The following is a 20,952-nucleotide window of genomic DNA, read 5'->3' as shown; positions in this document are numbered from 1 at the left end:
GCTGTGTGCAGTGTAACAGGAGGGCTGTGGAAACAGCTGTGTGGTGTGGCCCCTTTGCTCAGAACATTTTTAAAATCGTTGCGAGGCAAAGAAAGAAACCCATCATTTTATGTAAATAATTATATGTATAGTTTTTTAGGAGATTATAATTTTAAAGCAGATGTCAGTGAGGAGTAAAAGATGGCTTTCAGAGTAAAACATGGCTCATCCTCAACATTACCTCAGGCTGACCTGGAACTCTCCATCTTCCTGCCATGGCCTCCATGAACTACAGGCATGTGCCCCCATTTCTGCCTCTCCTCGCTACCTTTAACACCTGCTCTTCACACTAAAGCTTCCTTCTTGGGCCTAGTGTGAGAAGACAGTTAATAACTTGGCTTTGGAGGCTTCTCAGATACATCCTTATGGGAGTGGGGGGGTGAGACTGTAACCAGTGCATGGTTCTCAACCTTCCTGATGCTGCCACCCTTTAATACAGTTCATGTTGTGGTGACCCCCCCCAACCTTAAACTTTTCATTGCTACTTCATAACTGTAACTTCGCTACTGTTCTGAATCATAATGTAAATATCTGTGTTTTCTGATGGTCTTAGGTGACCCCAAGAGGTTGCAACCTACAGGTTGGGAACCATTGCTTTGAACATGTCAGGGAGAAAAGGCCCTACCTCTTTAGAGATTGGTGGCTTGTCCCTGGGTACTGGTTGGTTAGTTGATGACCAGGTTTCCTCATTGTGGTCTCCTGTAAGAACAGGTTAAGGCAGATTGCTGGGAGACTCCTCCCAAGGCTGGAGGTCCCCTCTACTCTTCCTCTCCCATGATAAAAGATTTTAGTTCCCAGGCACACACATTTGGGTGTTTGTCATCCCGTAAGGGAGAGGAGGCCTGTGTTACGGACCCTTCGTGCTGTCGGCAAGTTCTGTGTTCCTGTTCATCTGTCAGCTTGCCCTTCCCACCCACCCACACACACCCGGCACTGTTCTATTTTAGAAGCACGGAGGCTCATTTTCCATCTCCTCCTGCTGCCCTGATTTTGTACAAGAGCATCCATAAGAATTCTTCTGTGCTTGAATTTAACATTTAGGGCCTTCCTTAAAAAATGACATTCCTGTGGGGTGTGGTGGCGCACACCTTTAATCCCAGCACTCGGGAGGCAGAGGCAGGCAGATCTGAGTTGGAGGCCAACCTGGTCTACAGAGTGAGTTCCAGGACAGCCAGGACGACACAGAGAAACCCTGTCTCAAAAAAACAAAAAGGACACATTTCTAGTTGAGCGTGATGGTTCACACTTATAATCCTAATAGTCTTGTGGCTGAAGCAGGAGGATCACTATGAGTTCAAAGCTAGCCAGGGCTACAGTATAAGACCCGATCTCACACATGCCAGTGTGTGTGTGTGTGTGTGTGTGTGTGTGTGTGTGTGTGTGTGTGTGTGTAGGTGGGTAGGTCAGAGGACAGTTGTGGAGCTGGTTCTCTTTCTACCTTTACATGAATCTCAGGTGTTGAATTCAGGTTGCCTGGCTGGCACGCCAGTGCCTTTTCCTTGCTAAGCCATCTTGACAGCTTTGAAGATGAGATTTCCTAATTGCTTTTCTTCCCTGTCTTGGATCTGCCATTCTTTCAATTCATCCTATATTTGCTAGGTTAGTTATTGATACTAGCCACACCCCCAGGGTTTCTCTGTGTAGCCCTGGCTGTCCTGGAACTCACTCTGTAGACCAGGCTGACCTCGAACTCAGAGATCTGCCTGCCTCTGCCTCCTGAGTCCTGGGAGTGGGCCACCACCACCCAGCAACCAGCAGCCATTGTGTGTGAACACATCTCAGTTCCCATAGCAGACATTCCCTACTTTCCAAGGACAGATTTCACCCAAGTCCCTGCTTGGTATTTTGGAATGGAAGGAGCAAGTTAAGCTTTGGTTTGCTGTAGTAAGTGTGTACCTCTGGTCAGTCTCTGTCTTGTATTTATAAGAGATTTCTGTTTCAGTTTACTGAATCCTGGCATGCCCTGCAATACTCAACCAAGGTCCTAGCCTCAAAACTCGTGGGTTCACACAGTCTTACTCATCCTCCTAAGCAGTGATACTGCACTGCCTTGCTTAGCCTCCTCTAGCAGGTGTGCGTGTTCTCAAGGCTTTTAAGCTTGGTGTCTTATGAATGATTAAGTTATTATAATTGTCTTGAAAGTTCATGGTACTGGACTCCTAGGTGTCTCCCCTGATTCAGTTGTCTCCCCTTTTGGGCTTTTTGTCTATAAGACTATGGCGACTTCATGTGTTCTCATAGTTGTGGCCCAATACCTCAGTAGAATGAATTATAAAATTAAAACATAAAGCCATCTGGGCAGTGGTGGTGCATGTTTTTAATCTAACACTTGGGAGGCAGAGGCTTGCAGATTTCTGTGAGTTCAAAGTCAGCCTGGTCTACAAAGTGAGTTCCAGGACATCTAAGGCTGCACAAAGAAACCCTGTCTCAAAAAAACCAAGAACAAACAAGCAAACATAAAGGCAGGTGTGGTGTTGTATGCCGTTTGTCCTAGCACTTGGGAAGTAGAGGCAGGAGGATCTCGTTGAGGTGAAGGCCAGCTTGGTCTACAACTTTGTCTCAACACAAAACAGACCAGCTTACCACCAAAAACAGAACCTGAGTGTAACCTGATCTTTCTGCAGAAGTGGGGTCAGGCAGTGACAGTGCCCACAGCCTCTCTTCTGAAGAGGCTTGGGAAGGCAGACTGACTGACCAACTTTCTTTCTTTGACAGTTTCACTGTGTAGTCCTGGCTGGCTTGGAACTCGTTCTGTAGACCAAGATGGCCACAAACTTGGAATGATCTTCCTGCCTCTCCCTCCCAGGTACTTGGGTCATAGGCTCGTGCCATGGCTCATGCAACCATGCTCAGCCAAGGAAGACATTCTATAGTGATTTTGCACACTTTGTAAAGACTTACAAAGCCGAAAGGTGGTCATTTATTGCCATGTAAAATTGTGTTTAGTAAATATCCAATTGGTTAACTAACATGTAGCAGTTTCCTTTTATAGTTGTTTGTGGTTTTGAGACCTAGTCTTGCTGTGTAGCCCTGGCTGGCCTGGGACTCCCCATCTAGACCAGGGTGGCCTTGGCCTTGTGGCAATGATCTTGCCTCTGTTTCCCAAAAATGACCTACCACACCTGGATGCAACATTTCTTCACCTTCACCTTTTGGTTCTTTTATACAGAAGTATAAAAGTGATTTGTATGAGCCGGGGTGGTGGTGGGGTGGTGGTGGTGGTGGTGGTGGTGGTGGTGGTGGTGGTGGTGGTGGTGGTAGTGTGCATGCCTTTAATCCTAGCACCCAGGCGGCAGATCTCCCAGTTCAAGACCAGCTTGAAGGGCTACAAGACAAACATAAGATTTGTATGGGAATTCATACACAGGGAGGGCCCTGATCATTCACTCTGTAAACTGACATGAATAAAGCACATTAACTGGATTTTATTTAACCTTTCAACACTACACATAATCTTGAGACCGAAAAGAGAGTATCTCTGAAATAAGAAGACCGCAGAGTTGTGACAGGCTCTGAAGGGGAGTACATAGGATGATAACAAGTGAGCTATTAAGAGGAAGTTATCTAGGGGCTGGAGAGATGGCTCAGCCGTTAAGAACACTGGCTGCTCTTCCAAAGGACTCAGGTTCAATTCCCAGCACCTACACGGCAGCTCACAACTGTCTGTAACTTCAAGATCTGACACCCTCACATAGATAGCTATACATGCAGGCAAAACACCAATGCACATTAAAAAAGAGAGAGAGAGAGAGAGAGAGAGAGAGAGAGAGAGAGAGAGAGAGAGAGCGCCGGGCAGTGGTGGCGCATGCCTTTAATCACAGCACTCGGGAGGCAGAGGCAGGTGATCTCTGTGAGTTCGAGGCCAGCCTGGGCTACAGAGTGAGTTCCAGGAAAGGTTCTAAAGCTACACAGAGAAACTCTGTCTCAAAAAACCATATAAATGAATGAATGAATGAATGAATGAATAAATAAATAAATAAATAAGGAAGTTATCTAAGTTCATGGGTAACTGTGACTCCCTCCTATTTGCTGTGGCCTTGGGAGATTCACTGAGCATCTGGTTGTAAGGAGTTTGCCTTCCCATCTCTGAATGTCCTCGGTCCCCTCTTGCTGTACCTTCTGTGTCTCATTAATAGAATACTCATTAGATGTGTTTGTGTCCAGACGTGATGACCATATGCTTGTCTGAGGGAGAGAGCTGCCAGCCTTGACTCCCTGGCTTCATAATCCTTCCACAGTCTCCTAAATCCCCTGTCCATGGAACAAGAGGAGGTAAATCTGGAGACTCCACATATAAAGAGATGACAGTGTATTTCTACCAGATCCACCCCCACCCTTTTTTCCTTCTGGGACTGGGGATAAAACCTGTTGTCTAGAGCATGCTAGGCAAGCACTCTGCCACTGAGCTACAGCCTTAGCCCAAGAAATGGAAGTGTGATTACAGGTTGCTTTCTCTTTATATATGTATACTTGATACTACTGATAGCATTTATCACTTGCATTAATATTCAAATATCCACACGGTGCTTTGAAACCCTGAAGGATCTGTTTCCTTTTTTATATTTTTTAAAGATTTATTTATTTATTATTTATACAGTGTTCTGCCTGCATGTGTCCCTGCAGGCCAGAAGAGGACACCAGATCTCATTACAGATGGTTGTGAGCCACCATGTGGTTGCTGGGAATTGAACTCATGTCCTCTGGAAGAACAGTCAGTGCTCTTAACCGCTGAGCCATCTCTCCAGCCCCCTGTTTCCTTTTTTAAATTAAAAAAAAAATTCTTTTTAAACAATGTCTTTCACTGTAACTCAGGCCAGCCTACAGCTCCGTGTTCTCCTCCAGACTGGCCTGGAACTCGGAACCACCATGTCTTCTTTAAGATGAGGTTTTACAGTGTAGCCCTTGCTGGCCTGGAACTTACTGTGTAGATCAGGCTAGCCTTGAACTCACAAAGATCTGCCTCCTGCATGTTGGGATTAAAGATGTGCGCCACCATGTCTGTTTATGTTGTCCCCACCTGAGCCTCCCAGGAGCTCTAGTAGCAGTTATGTGACACCGGGCCTGGTCTGATTGACATTTAATGTAGGTAGACAACGGTTTTGCGTGTCTTACTAAGGAAAAACGGCCTGAGGGCGTCCCTTTACTGCCTCTACACAAAGTTCTCATCTGCCCGTGGCGAAAGTAGCTGCATGAGACTGCTGTGGTTGGATTTTCCCATCATTTCTAGGTCTGGGTTTGCCATCAGTGACCCCTCAATCTTGCTGCCTAATGTCTAGTTTGGGCACTTCTCTTTATTGACCATTTTGGGCATGGACTGCAGTAATGTCAGATGCTTCTTTTCTTTATCCTGCTCTCCTTTCCATACTGTCTTGTGTGCTAGGTCCAGTTGGGGAAACCCAGTGAACATACCACTTGGAGAAGTCGGGGCAAAGGATTCCCAAAAGACTGCTACTGTCTTTTGGCTGTCCTTTTTAATTTAGGGCCGTAAGGAAGTGGTGTTGGTATCAACACAGTGTCGACACATGTCTTTAGTGCAGGCTGACAATCTAAAGAAATAAGTAGACGTTCCTCCCACCTCCCAAAAAAGGATGTGGTGACTTATAACTACCATCCCAGCTCTCAGGAGGCTGAGGCAGGAGGATTGCCATAAGTTTGAGGCCAGCCTGAGATACATACTGAGTACCAGGTTAGCCAAGGTTATATAGCAAGACCTTGTCTCAAAAAAAAAAAGAAGAAGAAAAGAAAAGGAAAAGACTGGGAATGTAGTTAAGTTGGTAGAAAGCTTTCTTTACATGCAAGAAGCTTTGGGTTTGAGCCCCATAGACCAGGTGGGTGGAGTGCCTATAACCTCAGCATTCTGGAGTTGAAAGCAGGGGGATCAGAAGTCCAAAGTCATTGATGGAGGTCAGCGTGGCTGCTTGAGACCCTGTCTCAATGAGCGAGTGAGTGAGTGAATGAATGAATGAATGAATGAATGAATGAATGAATGTAAGAACAGAAAAGGCCCTTTAAAATAAATAGTTCATGCCTTGCACAGTGTCTCCTCCCTTGGGAGCTGAAGGGTGGGAGTGGAGCGGGAACTGTGCTTGCTGGTGTCCTCCAAACGCCCCTTCTGGGAGCTGGATTCTCCAGTCTGCTTCTGAAGCCAGCAGCTTGGTTAGGAAGATCTGCTCCACAGAAGAGCCTTTTGTCTGTGGTTTAAAGCATCCGATGTTCTTTTCACCTTGTCTTTCAGTGGCTTGAGTCCAGCCAATGACACTGGAGCCAAGAAGAAGAAGAAGAAGCAGAAGAGGAAGAAAGAGAAAGGCAGCGACACAGATGCGGCCCAGGATCAGCCTGTGAAGGTAAGGAGGGGACTCCGTAGGGCTGATGAGTGTTGAGGTCAAAGTGTAGGGACAGTTTAGACTGATCATCTCCACTCCAGTGCTGTCTGTCCTCTGTGCCCTTCCTTGGTGATGAAACTGCTCTCAGTACCTTAAAAGACCCAGCAGGTGTACCCGACTCCAAGCGCAGTACCAGAATTGCAGAATTACAGGCTCATATCGCATGTGTGTGGGTCAGGTGCCACAGAGTGATGGTGTGACAGCCCCTGCTTCTTAGAGCCGTGGTTCTTGGTCTTCTGGGTCTTAAGTCTCTTGCAGCCAGGCCTGGTGACCAGCTTGGTCCCCTGGACCCACACAGTGGTAGGAGAGAACCGACTCCTGAAAGTTATTCTCTGACCTCCACACACACCCTGTGGCACGTGCACATGTACACACATACACAATATTTCTTTTTTGGTTTGGTTTTATTTTAGGGGGGATTGTTTTATTTCAAGACAGAGTTTCTCTGTGTAGCCTTGGCTGTCCTGGAACTCACTCTGTTGACCGGGCTGGTCTTGAACTCACAGAAATCTGACTGCTTCTGCGTCCTGAGTCCTGGGATTAAAGGCATGTGCCACCACCTCCCAGCTACAAAATATTTTTTAATTTAGAAGAGAGTCATTAGCAGCAGGTCTCAACCTGGGGGTCATGACCCCGTTCACAGCAGTCACATATCAGATAGCCTGCATTCAGATATTTACATTATGATTTATAACAGTAGCAAAATGACAGTTATGAAGTAGCAACAGAATAATTTCATGGTTGGGGGTCACCACAACATGAGGGACTGTATTAAAGGGTTGCAGCATTAGGGAGGTTGAGAACCACTGTGTTACAGTATCACAATCAAAGAGCAAACCATCAGAATACCCATCAGTTAATCAGTCAGGGCCTGGGTCAATACACTGTGGTGCATACACGGAGTGCATTTGGCGGCACAGTATGTAGTTTGGTCTCCCCGAAGAGAAGGTCTAAGACACTGGGATTAGTGTGCTAAGATCTAACCAGGAGCCTCCTACACACTTACCATGCTCTGCTACTGAGCCACACCCCTAGCTTCCTTTGAATGCATAGGTTTGAGGTTTGTTTTGTTTCATAAATTTTATTTAAGATACAGAGATCCTCCAGCTTCTGCCTAGGTTAAAGGTGTGTGCCATGTCAGACCTAAGGCATAATTTGTTGTAGAATAATATGAAACTGAATTTTTATGCTTTTTTGCTTTTTTATGTGTTATTTTTGTGACCCTAGGGCTTGAACCCAGTGTCTTGCACATGCAAGGCAAGTTCTCTACCACTAAGCTATACTTCTAGCACTCATTTTTGCTCTGTGTGGGGGCTGTAGGTGTGTCTGTGGATGTGGATGCACATGCTTCTTCATACCAGGTGAGGCAAATGTACAGCCTACCTGGAGAAGTTCAAGGTAACTGTTGACAGTTGGTTCTCTCTTTCCACTATGTGGGTCCTGGGCATTGAACTCAGGTCATCAGGCGTGGCAGGAAATACCTTTATCTACTGAGCCATCTTACCAGCTTCCAATTTTACTTTTTGAAAAAGATGTCTGTGGTTTTAGAACTTGCATCCAGAGAAGTCTGGGGTTCTATATATTTCTCATATTTTTTAGGTTAAAACTATTTGTACAAGGATTATAGTTAAGGAGACGAGGTTGATTTTTATGCGTCTAGGTATTTTGCCTGCATGTATATCTGTGCATCACGTGAGCAGTGTCTATGGAGGCCAGAAGAGAGTGTTGGATCCCCTGGAACTGGAGTCAGAGACAGTTGTGAGCTGCCATGTGGGTGCTGGAAATCAGACCTGGGTCCTCTGGAAGAGCAGCAGTGCTCTTAACTGTTGAGGCATCTCTCCAGCCCTTTCCTTTTTTGTTTTTTTCCTTTTTAAGACGTTATCTTATGTTGCCCATGCTGTCCTTGAATTTCTGACCCTCATATCCAGGCCTCTCGGCGGGAACTACAAACTTATGCCACTACACCTAGCTACAGGGTTTTGGGTTTTTTTTCCCTTTGTCTTTTCTACATTCTGCATTGCTTGAAGTTTTGCACTTGGCTCTATTACTTTTGGCGTAAACAGCATGAGACTGAGATGGGGAAACACTCTAGGCAAATCCAAGTGTGGTGGTGTGCGCTGGCAGTCCTAGCAGAGGCAAGGAGTCAGCGGAAAGGCTGAGGTCAGCCTGGTCTGCTCAGGGGTTTCCTGGCCAGCCGAGACTAGATAGTGAGACCCTGTACAGAACAAAAACAAACAAAAAATAAAACAACAATATCCCATGGGTAGCACCCATTAGCTAATTTTCAGCTACTCTCTTCTCCATGTCTTATATAAATAGCCTCTGATTAGAACTGAAGAACCACGTACTTTTTTTTATTGTACCCTTTAACTTGAACTCTTGGTTGTATGTTTGTGTGTACTTGTTCATGTATGTTGCACATCTTATGTGGAGGCTGGAGGCCAGTATCAGGTTTCTTTCTTAATCACTTGCCACCTTATTTTTGAGATGGGTTTCTCATGAATTTGGAGCTCCATGACTTGGCCAGATTGGTTGGGCTGTTGGTCCTCCTAGCTCCTCCTCCCCAGCAGAGGGATTATACACACACCACCATGCCGACTCTTTTATCTTGGTGCTGAAGAGCAGGCTCAGGTCCTCATGCTGCAATGAGGCACTCATTCAGCACTTTACCAGCTGACCTGTCTCTATAGCCCTGAACGCTTGGTGTTTTCATGCAGGGTCTCATGTAGCCAAGCTCAAACAACTTTTTTTTTGTTTTGTTTTGTTTTTTGTTTTTTGTTTTTTTTCAAGACAGGGTTTCTCTGTGTAGCTTTGCGTCTTTCCTGGAACTCACTCTGTAGCCCAGGTTGGCCTTGAACTCACAGAGATCCACCTGCCTCTGCCTCCCAAGCGCTGGGATCAAAGGTGTGTGCCATCACCGCCCGGCGGCCTCAAACTTCTAATCCTTTTCCTCTACCTCCTGAGAACTAGGATTACAGATGTGTACTCCTGTACCATGCTAACTCTTTTTTTTTTGGTTTTTCGAGACAGGGTTTCTCTGTGTAGCTTTGCGCCTCTCCTGGAACTCACTTGGTAGCCCAGGCTGGCCTCGAACTCACAGAGATCCGCTGGCCTCTGCCTCCTGAGTGCTGGGATTAAAGGCGTGCGCCACCACCGCCCGGCCTGCTAACTCTTTTGTTTGTTTGTCTGTTTGTTTGAGACAGGCTCTCACTATTTAGCACTGGTTGGCCAGGAGCTCTCTGTGTAAACCAAACTGGCTCACAGAGATTTGCCCGCCTCTGCCTCCCAGTGCTGGGATAAAAGGTGTGCTTTACCACATCTGGCCTAGCTAACTCTTGGACTCACAATGACTCGTAAGTCTTGTTAACACAATGGATCTTTTCTTTTTCCGCCTGTCTTGTCCAGATGAACTCTTTGCCAGCAGAGAGGATCCAGGAAATACAGAAGGCCATTGAGCTGTTCTCAGTGGGTCAGGGACCTGCCAAAACCATGGAGGAGGCCAGCAAGCGAAGCTACCAGTTCTGGGATACACAGCCAGTCCCCAAATTGGGTATGTATTTCCTTTTGCAGGTGAGAGTAAGGAATGAGTCTTAGCTTCGCTTCTGTGGGAGTTTTGTAGGGGAGGCCATAAGGTCCTAGAGATCATTATTTCTGGAGGATTGTCTGTAAAAGGGGCACATAAAAGACTGTTGTTCAGAGACCTTATCATTTCACAGCAGCACACACAGAACAAACGACAATTCTTTTTAGTCCATCATCATCTTAAATCTACAGAGAACAATTAGCATGTGATGAGTGGGGATGCCTGTCCGTGGGTCTATCTTCCCACTTAAATTAGTGAAAGACTGTTTTGTTTGTGTGGACCAATGTGAACTCTGAAGCCATAATGAAGTCAGGAGGGGTGGCACCTTTACTTCCAGCTCCTGGAGGCAGAAGCAAATGGATCTCTGTGTTTGAGGCCAGCCTGGTCTATAAGGGGTGTTTCAGCCAGAGCTACATAGTGAGACCCTGTCTCAAAATAAAACTAATCTAAAAAATGCTGTAATAAACTTGTAAAGGGATTAGACAGACAGAAATCCCAAAAGTATTCCAGAAGTGATTGCGCATGCTGGAGTTAGAGGTGTCTGCTAGGCCTGAACCACAGCTGACCTTGGCCACTGACCTCAGGGCTTCTGGTGGACAAAGGTTTTAGGAGTGATTGGGTTTTGCTTCTGGGACCGTTGAGGACCACTTCTTCTTTCTTATGTATGTAGCTGAGGAAGTAACTTGTGTTTTCTTAAAATCTTTATCATTTTTAAACTATCTGATTGTGTGTGTATGAGTGCTTGTGAGTGCAGCCACGGAACAACAGGCAGATGTGAGCCTCCTAATACTGGTGCTGGGACTGAATTTGGGTCCCTGCAGCATGTTCTCTTAATTGCTGAGCCATCTCTCCAGCCCCAAAATGCATGCTCTAACACCAAATGTAAGTGATGATCAAGTTGCCAGTGTAACTATCCTCCAGAAACATTATAAGACTTCTGGTACATTGTGGGAGGGCAGAGCCAAGTCAAATACCAGGAGGTAAAAGACAGCTGTGCCCACATTTGTCTGCAGAGGTGGAAAGCATACATAGCAGGTGTTTCCCGACTTAAAGTGGTCAGTACCATGATGGGTAACCAGTATAAAGTAAAAATAGCCAGGTGTGGTGGCACATCCTTCAATCCTAGCACTCTGGAGGCAGAGGCATCTCCGTGAGTTTGAGGCCCGCCTAGTCTATATAATGAGTTCTAGGACAGCCAGGGCCATGTAGAGAGACCCTGTCTCAAAAACAGAACAAAGTAAGCTCTGCTCTTGGACAGATGTAGCTGTCAGCTTGGCAACAACACAGACACGATTTGAGGAGATAAAAATGGGGAGGGAACAGTGAGGGATTCGTTGTCTATCTGCTCCCCATATCTGCACTGACTCTGGTAAGGAGCTAGAAGTATTTGAAGAGTCCCTCACTCTACCATTGGTGAGATTCCCCAATGGGCTGCTCTGTGTTATGGCCTAGTTTTAGGTAATCTCTTGGGTTAAGGTTCATTCGAGAAAATAACTTTGCTCCAGCCCAGAGAATAGGAGCTAATGAAGAGATGAGTTGAGATTTGGCCATCAGGACCTAATTCAGGATATCTCTGTTTCACTGAGTCAGGCTATGAGAGGTGCCCCCTTCACGCTCCCAGGCATAAGCTAGTCTGCATGGCAGAGACCTTACCTTTCCCTTCTGCAAACCATGAGGATGGTGCTGTGTGGTTACTTGCTTTTCTCTCACTTAAACAGGGGAGGCTTTGCTTTGTTTTGTTTTGTTTTTCTTTGAGGTGACTTTGTTTTCAAGACAGGGTCCTTGAACTTGTGGCCAACCCTCCTGCCTCACTCAGCTGTCTAAGCTGTGGGATTACAGGGGTGAACCACCATTCTCGGCCTAAATGGGGGACTGTTGATTGTAAAGTTCATGCAATATGCTGTGTTGAGTTGGGCCTTCCTGTGGCGTAGACCTGTTATCCCTGCTACTTGGGAGGTAGAGACAGAAAGCGTAAGTTCAGGGCCAGCCTGAGCCACAGACAGAATGAGTTCAAGGCCAGTTTGGATAAAGTAGAAAGACTTTGTCTCAAAAAATAAAATTAAAAAAAAGGGTGCTGTGTTAATAACATGTCTCACCTTTAGGGAGATTTTAATTAAGCTCTGTTCTACTGAAGAGGCCTGGAATTCTTCATAGTTTAAAAATCACTGTAAGTTCACCTTTGAAAGGCCTCCAGACAGTTTTTAGTCTGTATCAGGGCATATTTAACTTTTTCCATTTGTGATTCCTTTTTCTTTCTTTTCTTTTTCTTTTTTGTTTTCTTTGAGACAGGGTTTCTCTGTGTAGCCTTGGCTGTCCTGGAACTCGCTCTGTAGACCAGGCTGGCCTCGAACTCACAGAGATCCACCTGCCTCTGCCTTCCAAGTGCTGGGATTAAAGGTGTGTGCCTTTTAGCCTGAGAACTTTTGGTGTATACAGATGGCTCAGTGGGGAAAGGAGCTTGCTGCCAAACCTCATAACCTGAGTTTGATCCCTAGAACTTGGTGGAAAGAGAAAAATGACTCTTGCTAGTTGTCTTCTAACCTCCACACACATACTGTGGCGTGGAAGATAAAACCAAATTTACAGGCTGGGCATGGTGATGTTTAGCTGTAATCCCAACACTTGAGAAGTGGAGTTAGAAGGATCAAGAGTTCAAGGCCATGGACTTGAGAGATGGCTTAGTGGTTATAGATGACTGGAGCTTGGTTACCACCACCCACATGAGACAAATCATAACTGCCTGAATTGCAGCTCCAGGGGATCCAGTGCCCTTTTATGACCACTTAGTGTGTATACACATGTGTCATATACATAAAAAATATATATCTTTAATAAAAATACCCTCATCAGAGAAGCTTCTCCTCACAGCAGAAGGTAATTTACACAGTTGGGACCTGATCCATGTGCAGAAAATAAAGGACTTTTATTGCTGCCAGAGGACCAGCTTCCAGCAGCACATGTTATACAAAAAAATCCACTATGTCAGCGAGAATTAAAGCTCTCTATCTGATGCGTAAAGAAACAAATGCTTTCTAATGGTAACTTTCTCTTTTACTTCATCTTGAAAAATCTCTGAAAAAATCTCTGTCTCCACACAGCTACAGCTCTCTTCTACACAGCCACACATCTCTCTATACAGCTGCACATCTCTGTACAGCTATATCTCTCTGTCTCCACACAGTTGCATCTCTTTCTCCTCACAGTTATATATCTCTCTTCACATTTCTACATCTCTCTACTACACAGAATAAACTCTGGACAAATATATGAGTTAACATTTTCAGAGTCACAACATTTCTTGAGTAAACAAAAAGAAGTAGAACCATTCTGATAACACATGAGAAACTACACGGTTTCTCTCGGACTAGGGATATCACACTGACCAGCCAGTGAGTAAGTAACCATGGCAATGTTAGCCAGACTGTAAAGCAAGGACAGGAGACACATAGTGCTCAGCATTTCCCAACAGTCACATTGAAATTCAAAACTTAAACAATAAACAGTTAGTTGGCTGAACCTTGAGTGGTTAGGAGTTCATGCAGAGTCAGTTGCTGCAGGGAGTTACATTCTGAAGTTGCTTCATGTCTGACCTTGTTCGGTTCATATGCAGGGGCAACTAGTCTGCTTTGAATTTGCTCTGAGGTCTTAAATCAGCTAATGGTATAAAAAGCTGTCTTTGTAACTGAGAATATTGTTATTTTCCTGTGTCAATCTGAGCAATAAAAAATATCCCAGTATTATTTCTATTCATCAAAATTGTACAGCTTAAGACGAAATCATCTTCCTGACCTTCCACAGATATATATGCCCCAAAAGAACAAACCACACCACCGATGGGCTGTGGAAAGAACCCCATAGCTGTTGTTTTTAGGGAGGAACTGTGGCAGCACAGAGAACATTACAGACAGAAACAAACGGTGTCCACAGCCAGTAACCCCACGGTCTTTGCCTAGTGGGGCTCCCCATCAGAGAGTTATTCATCTGGTGGGTCGACTTGTTGAATATTAGTTGTCATCTGCTGTATTGTATATTCTATGGCCTCTGGCAGACTGTAGGGTGCTCAGCCCTAAATGGGACCTTTACATCACACCTCTCCTCCCAAGGCTCAGGGATCTTCACAGGAGAGGAGGGAGAACAATTGTAAGAGGTGGTGATAGCATCAGAGAAAGTGTTCTGCAGACACTGCAGCGGTTGTGACTGTGCACACGCCTGCTCAGGCTCTTCCAGACAAAACCTCAGCATTGTGCAAGGAAGGCGGACACAAAGCCCCACCACCAGCTGAGGAGCTGTTAGCATTTGATAGCTGCTGGGAGAGGGAGAGTGGGTTTTCTTTAATGATGTGACCCCTGGTCGGTACACTACACACCAGGGCAGGCTCCACTCCCACCACTGGCTGGACAACAGAAATTGCACTCAGTGGAGAAAGAAAAATAAAACCTCAAGTTGGGTGGGAATGGTAATGGGAGAAGTTTGGGGGTGACTGTTCAGATACATTGTATGAAATTACTAAAAATATTGCTGAAAATTAAAACAAATCAAGAGTTCAAAGCTAGCCTCCAATATGCAGTGAGTTTGAGGTCAGATTGTACTACATGAGATAATGTCTCAAAAAAGCATTTGCAGCTGGGCGGTGGTGGCACACACCTATAATCCCAGCACTCCGGAGGCAGAGCCAGGTAGATCTCTGTGAGTTCAAGGCCAGCCTGGTCTACAGAGTGAGATCCAGGACAGGCACCAAAACTACACAGAGAAACCTTGTCTGGAAAAAACAAAACAACAAGCCAGGCCGTGGTGGCGCATGCCTTTAATCCCAGCACTTGGGAGGCAGAGGCAGGAGGATCTCTGTGTGTTCAAGGCCAGCCTGGTCTACAGAGTGAGTTCCAGGACAGCCAAGGCTGTTACACAGAGAAACCCTGTCTTGAACTCTCCCCTCCTCCCCTCCAAAAAAAACCTTTGCATAAGAGTATGCTTTTTTTTTTTTTTTCTTCTTTTTCCAGACAAGATTTCTCTGTGTAGCCCTGGCTGTCCTAGAACTCGATTTGTAGACCAGACTGACCTCGAACTTACAGAAATCTGCCTGCCTCTGTCTCCCAAGTGCTGGGATTTAAAGGTGTATGCCACTATTGCCCCACCAGATATAGTTTTTATTTTCATATAAAGAACTAAATCCTTCTGGGCATGGATATATGCCTTTACTATAAAACAGAATTTGTTGATGATTTTATTTTTTATTTATGTGGGAGCTGGAGAGATAGCTCATGGTTAAGAACACTTGTTCTTACAGAGGACCCAGGTTAGTTCCCAGCACCTATGTGGTGATTGCCAACCATCTATAACTCCAGTTCCAGGGCATCTGACCCCTTCTTCTGACCTCCATGGGCACCAGGCACACTATGGTACATATGCATACAAGCAGGCAAAGCACTCATACACATCAAGAAATAAAATAAAATAAATAAGCTTACATTTTTATGTGCCTGTTCCTGTGTTTGTTTTAGGTATGCGTTTGCCCCAGAGGCTGGAAAGGGTGCCATGGACCACGTCCCCTGGAACTGGCCTTACAGGTCCATTATGAGCCACCTGACATGGGTGCGGGGAACTGACCTGGAGTCCTCGGAAGAGCAGCCATGCTCTTAATCACTGCACCATCTTCCAGCCCTGTACAGTAGTCTTAATCTGAGCCAAGGTTTCTAAGGCAGACTTCATTGATGTTTCATAGCACGTTGGCATGCACATGTGTGTTCAGAGCCAAGGCTACAGTGAAATCAAAGAACACTGTCTGGAATATCTCAGATTTGGTACATGTTTAATTTTCAATTTGCTTCTGGTACGTGTGTTCAAAACCATTTACTATTACCACATTTTTCCTGACACCTCACACTCTCACGTACATAAGCTCGGGTCATGACATACAGTTTCAGGAGCTTTGGTCTGGAACAGTTGTTACATGCTCTGAATGAGCCTTCAGTTCCTCTTCAGATCATGCCATTCTTTCCTGGTTGAGGGGAGCAGACGTTTTCTTCTCATTTTTCCCTGTACCTCTGCGCCTCAGCGGGCCCTCCACCTTGTGCTGCTCTGGGCTCTGCACAGCAGGTGTGGGAGGCAAAAAAAGTAAGTGACTGAGAACAACTGGAAGTAATCAGACGGCTGGGTATCTGGTGTATACCTGTAATCCAGCATTAGGAGGCTGAGACAGGAGGATTGCTGTGAGCACAAGGCCAGCCTGGGCTACTTAGCATTCTCCTGTCTTAAAAAAACAAAGGTTGACTCCTTGACTGCCTGGTTTTCCTCTCCAGCCTCCATCTCAGCCTCCCCAGCTCTCTCACAGAGACGGGGGATGTGTCAGGGAGGCTTCCCGGCAGCATCTGCAGACCGGTGATTCAGCCCAAAGGCATTTGTAGGGCTCAAAGCACTGAGGCCCTGCGCTGGCAGTGGCAGTTAACTGGCCCACAGGGCTGGAAGCTGAGGCTTCAAGGCTGAGAGAGCCTGGCTCCTAGAAGCCATCATCTGACTGAGGAGTAAGCCCAGTCCTTTGTTGTTGCTCTTGACACAAAGGCAGCCTTGTTGCAGCTCCTTACAAATCTCCTCAGGTCAGGGAAGGGTGTCTGGGCTAGAACATGAGGACACTCTGCACCAACCAGAAGGCAGGAAGCCAGATTAGCTGTGATGAATATTTGTCATTCAGGAGTATTGGGATAAATCCATGGAGTCTATTTAATGATCAAAGGAATTTATTTAGGGGTAAACTCACAACCATGGGAGATTTATCGTAGGGTCTGGGAAAGCTGAACTATGTCCCATGCTGAACGGCTTGGTCCAAAATCTCAGCATCCAGAACCATGAGGTAGCCAAGAGGGGCCAGCATGCTTGTATCCCAGGTCTGAAGGGTCCCCAGTGGCCACACCCCAGGGGCCAGTACCTCAAGGTCACAGGCAGGTGTAACAGCTCAGCCTGCCTCACTAGGGGCGCTGCTTGAGGGCATGGCTCAAACACCTACCCACTACATCTTCCCTTTTTGTCTAAATAAGAAAGTTCTAGGGCTGGAAAGATGACCCAGCGGTTAAGAGCACTGGCTGCTCTTCCAGAGGACCCAGGTTCAATTCCCAGCACCCACATGGCAGCTCACAACTGTCTGTAATTCTAGTTCCAGGGGATTTGACACCTTCACACCAATGCATATAAAATAAAGTTTAAAAAATTAAAAAAAAAAAAAGAAAGTTCTAACCTAACACAAAACTATATACAATAGGAATGATTATCAAGGAGAAATAAAGGTTAATGACATAAACAGATGGAACTACAACCAACAAGACCAACATCAAACAAGAGACACATACTAAAATCCAGAGATGTCCAGAACGCAGGTATATGGTATGTTAGATTATTTCAAAAGCTGTCCTATTCTGAAGAATCTGAATCTAGTACTTAGTATGTTCTAGCTAAGATACAAGAAGATTGTAACTGTTAGTCTTTAACCCCATCAAAGACCTGAGAAGGAATATAATAATACCTGAGAAAATGGGAAATCTTTCAAGAATAGAGACAGCTGGCATCCTGGATAGTCACCTAAAGTTTCTTAGCACCATTGGGGCATCCAGTTTGGCTACAGGCCTAGAATATCTGACAGAACATTTTCAGAAGCAGGAATTTTGAAAGACCATCTTACCCTGTCTTGGCAGAGTTCAGTAGTCGCTTTTCTTTGTGTCCCACTCATCAGGAAAGGACAGCATTCATACTATCAGCAGTCGAGGTAAGGGCAGTTCTTTGCCCAGCAGGCCGTTATGCCAGAAAGAAGACAAACTTCCAAACGGAGTGTCTTAAAAGCCCAACATTTTCTTGGGATCAGATCGGTGCTGCCAGGAGCTCGTGTCTCACGTCAGCAGAATTCTAAGTTATTTAAATGCATGGCCACCAGGGACCCTAAGACCTGGGATGTACATATGCTGGCCCTCTTGGCTACCTTGTGGTTCTGGATTCTGAGATTTTGGACCAAGCCGTTCAGCATGGGACATAGTTCAGCTTTCCCAGACCCTGTGATAAATCTCCTGTGGTTGTGAGTTTACCCCCAAATCGGTTCCCTTGATCATTAAATAGACAATGTGGATTTATCCCAATATCTGGTGCTCATGGCCTCCTCAAAGTCATAGGCAGGTGTAATAGTTACGGCTGCCTCACTAGGGGCGATGCTTCAGGGCATGGCTCAAACAGTTCCCACTACGTAGGAGCCCAAGGGAGATTTACAAGGATTTCCAGAAGTGAGGCACCTTAGATCCCACAGAGTCTTTCCAGTTTCCCCTCAACTAGGGACCAACGGTGACTGGAGAAAGAGTTGACAGTTGCCAAGCCTGGTTGGTTCTTCAGCTCCATGGTTCCTAGGGACAAGGGAAATTAGCTCTGGTAATTTTTTTTCCCTCAGATAGGGTCTTGTGTAGCCCAGACTGGCCTTAACCTGACTGTGTAGTGGAAGATGACCTTGAAGTTCTGACCCTTCTGCCCCCACTGAGTGCTGGTTATAGGCATGCACCACTATGCCCAGGTTATGAAGTACTGGGAATCACACCCAGGCCTTTGTGTAAGTAAGGTGACCACTGTAGCAGGTGAGCCTCATCCCCAGCCCTCCAGTGAATGTTTTAAAAGGGCTCTCCCTCCCCGATGCTGGAGGCTGACAGTTGATTCCTGGCTGTGCTCTTCTAGGTGAAGTGGTAAACACCCATGGGCCAGTGGAACCGGACAAGGACAACATTCGACAGGAGCCCTACACTCTACCCCAGGGCTTCATTTGGGATGCCTTGGACCTGGGAGACCGTGGTGTGGTGAGTAGGCCTGGCTTGCAGGCGGGACCCTAGCTTCTGAGCCACAGAGGGCTGAACAAACCGCACCTGGTACTTTCTGGGCACGCCCCCGACTCCACACAGTAGTGGTTAGCATCTCATAGTTGTAAGGCTGAAAGCTGTCCTCTCAAGTTTCCCGTTGTTTAGTCTTCTTTTTTTCCCCTTTTGTTTCTTATTTATTTTTATTCCTTTGCTATTGCTTTTGCTTTCTTTTGTTTGTTTGTTTTGTTTTGAGACAGGGTCTCTATTATGTAGCCCTGTCTGGCCTGGAGCTCATTCTGTAGACCAGGCTGGCCTTTAACTCACAGAGATAACCTGCCTCTTTGCCTCCCAAGTGCTGGGATTAAAGGTGTGGGACACCACTGCCCGGCTGAAACTTGTTCTGTTTATGTGTTGTTATTGTGTGTGATGTATGTGTATGGACATACACATGTGTGCGGGTCAGAAGACCCTGTGGAGTCAGCTCTCTTCCACCTGTGTGACAAACAGGTCAAGGTGAATGGGAAGCACCTTTACCCGCTGAGCCATCTTGCTGGCCCTGTGGTTAGTTTTTCTGAGAAAGGATCTTACACTGTAGTCTAGGCTGGCCTTGAACTCTTGGCTCTCCTGCTTAGCCTCCCAAGTGATGCCATTGTAGGTGAAATCCACCATGTCTGATTTTTTTATTTCTTGGTCTGTTTTGTTTGTTTGTTTGTTTTTGTGTTTGGTTTTTCAAGACAGGGTTTCTCTGTGTATCTCTGGCTGTCCTGGAACTTGCTCTGTAGACCAGGCTGGCCTCTAATTTAGAGATCTGCCTGCCTCTGCCTCCCTAGTGCTTAGTGTTAAAGATGTGTGACATCACCACCTGGCTTAAAGATTTACTTTTAATGTGAGTTTGCATGTGGGTATATGTCTGTCTTAGGGTTGTTACTATGATAAAACACCACAAACAAAAGCAACTTGGGGAGGAAAGGGTTTGTTTCAACTTAGAATTCTTGGCTCACAATTCCATAACTGATAGGAAGTCAGGGCAGAAACAGGCTACTCTTAGGGAGGCATTTTCTCAATTAATATTCCCTCTTCCTAGATATGTCTAGATTGTGTTAAGTTGACAAAAACTAACCAGCACAGTGCTTATGAGTTTGGGGGACCACAGAGGTCAGAGGCAGTGTATCCCCTATAGCTACAGTTACAGATGGTTGTGAGCCTCCTGATCTGGGTGTTGAGAAGTGAACCAGGGTCCTCTGGAAGAGCAGCAAATGTTCTTAACCACTGAGCCATCTCTCCAGCTCCTTATTATTCTTGATATGTGTATGGGGGCAGCATGTGCATACCTGTGAGTGTGCATGTGCAAGTGTGCATCCATATGTTTGGTTCTTGTTTGGTTTTGGTTTTGAGACAGGGTCTAACTATGTGGCCCTAGCAGGCATGGAACTTGCTATATATATAGACCAAGGTGGCCTTGAACTCATGGAGCTCCATTTCCCTTCCAAGTGCTGGGATTACATTCGTGCACCACCATGCCTAGCATTTGTTTTGCGTCTGTTTTTTTAGGTAGATGTCTGCTGGTATTGCAGGTATGTGTCACCAGCACCTGACTATATGGTGCTAGGGACTGAACACAGAGCTCTGTGTGCCCTGGACTGTAGACAAGTAATCTGCCAGCTGCTCTCTCCCCGAGCCATGTTCTCTTTTCCCTTTGAAACAGTCTTATTATATAACCCTGGCTGGCCTTGAATTTGAGTCAGACCTGCTTCAGGCCCCTGAGTGCTATGATTGCAAGCCTGCACCAGCACGCCGGCTCTCCTCTTGTTTTAACATCAGGGGGTTAGGAGTTTGGAATTTTTCCTCTGTAAGGAATGATGAAAATGTGAATAGTCCCCCGTCCTCCCCTTTAACTTTTTTTTTTTTTTTTTTTTTTTTTTTTTTTTTTTTTTGGTTTTTCAAAACAGGGTTTCTCTTTGTAGTTTTGGTGCCTGTTCTGGATCTCACTCTGTAGACCAGGCAGGCCTTGAACTCACAGAGATCCGCCTGGCTCTGCCTCCCGAGTGCTGGGATTAAAGGCATGCGCCACTGCCACCCGGCTTATCCCCCCTTAACTTAAGAGCCCTGTCCACCATACCTGGTTTAGGAACAG

At 45.8% G+C, this 20,952-nt stretch overlaps 1 protein-coding gene across 1 annotated transcript in view; it reads left to right on the top strand.

The window, feature by feature from the left end:
* Positions 1-20,952, top strand: part of Nmt1 (N-myristoyltransferase 1) — a 40,821-nt gene that overhangs the window by 8,574 nt on the left and 11,295 nt on the right. The window contains exons 2-4 of the mRNA XM_052755793.1: positions 6,275-6,383; positions 9,828-9,972; positions 18,700-18,818. Of these exons, the coding sequence (XP_052611753.1) occupies positions 6,275-6,383; positions 9,828-9,972; positions 18,700-18,818 (373 nt within the window). The remainder of the gene's footprint in view (positions 1-6,274; positions 6,384-9,827; positions 9,973-18,699; positions 18,819-20,952) is intronic.

The sequence above is a fragment of the Peromyscus californicus genome, unplaced genomic scaffold (assembly GCF_007827085.1).
Source record: "Peromyscus californicus insignis strain IS unplaced genomic scaffold, ASM782708v3 Scaffold_3__1_contigs__length_106647218, whole genome shotgun sequence".
Classification (NCBI taxonomy): domain Eukaryota; kingdom Metazoa; phylum Chordata; class Mammalia; order Rodentia; family Cricetidae; genus Peromyscus; species Peromyscus californicus.
Note: the sequence above shows the minus strand (reverse complement) of the source record. Positions and strands in the feature narration are given on the sequence as shown.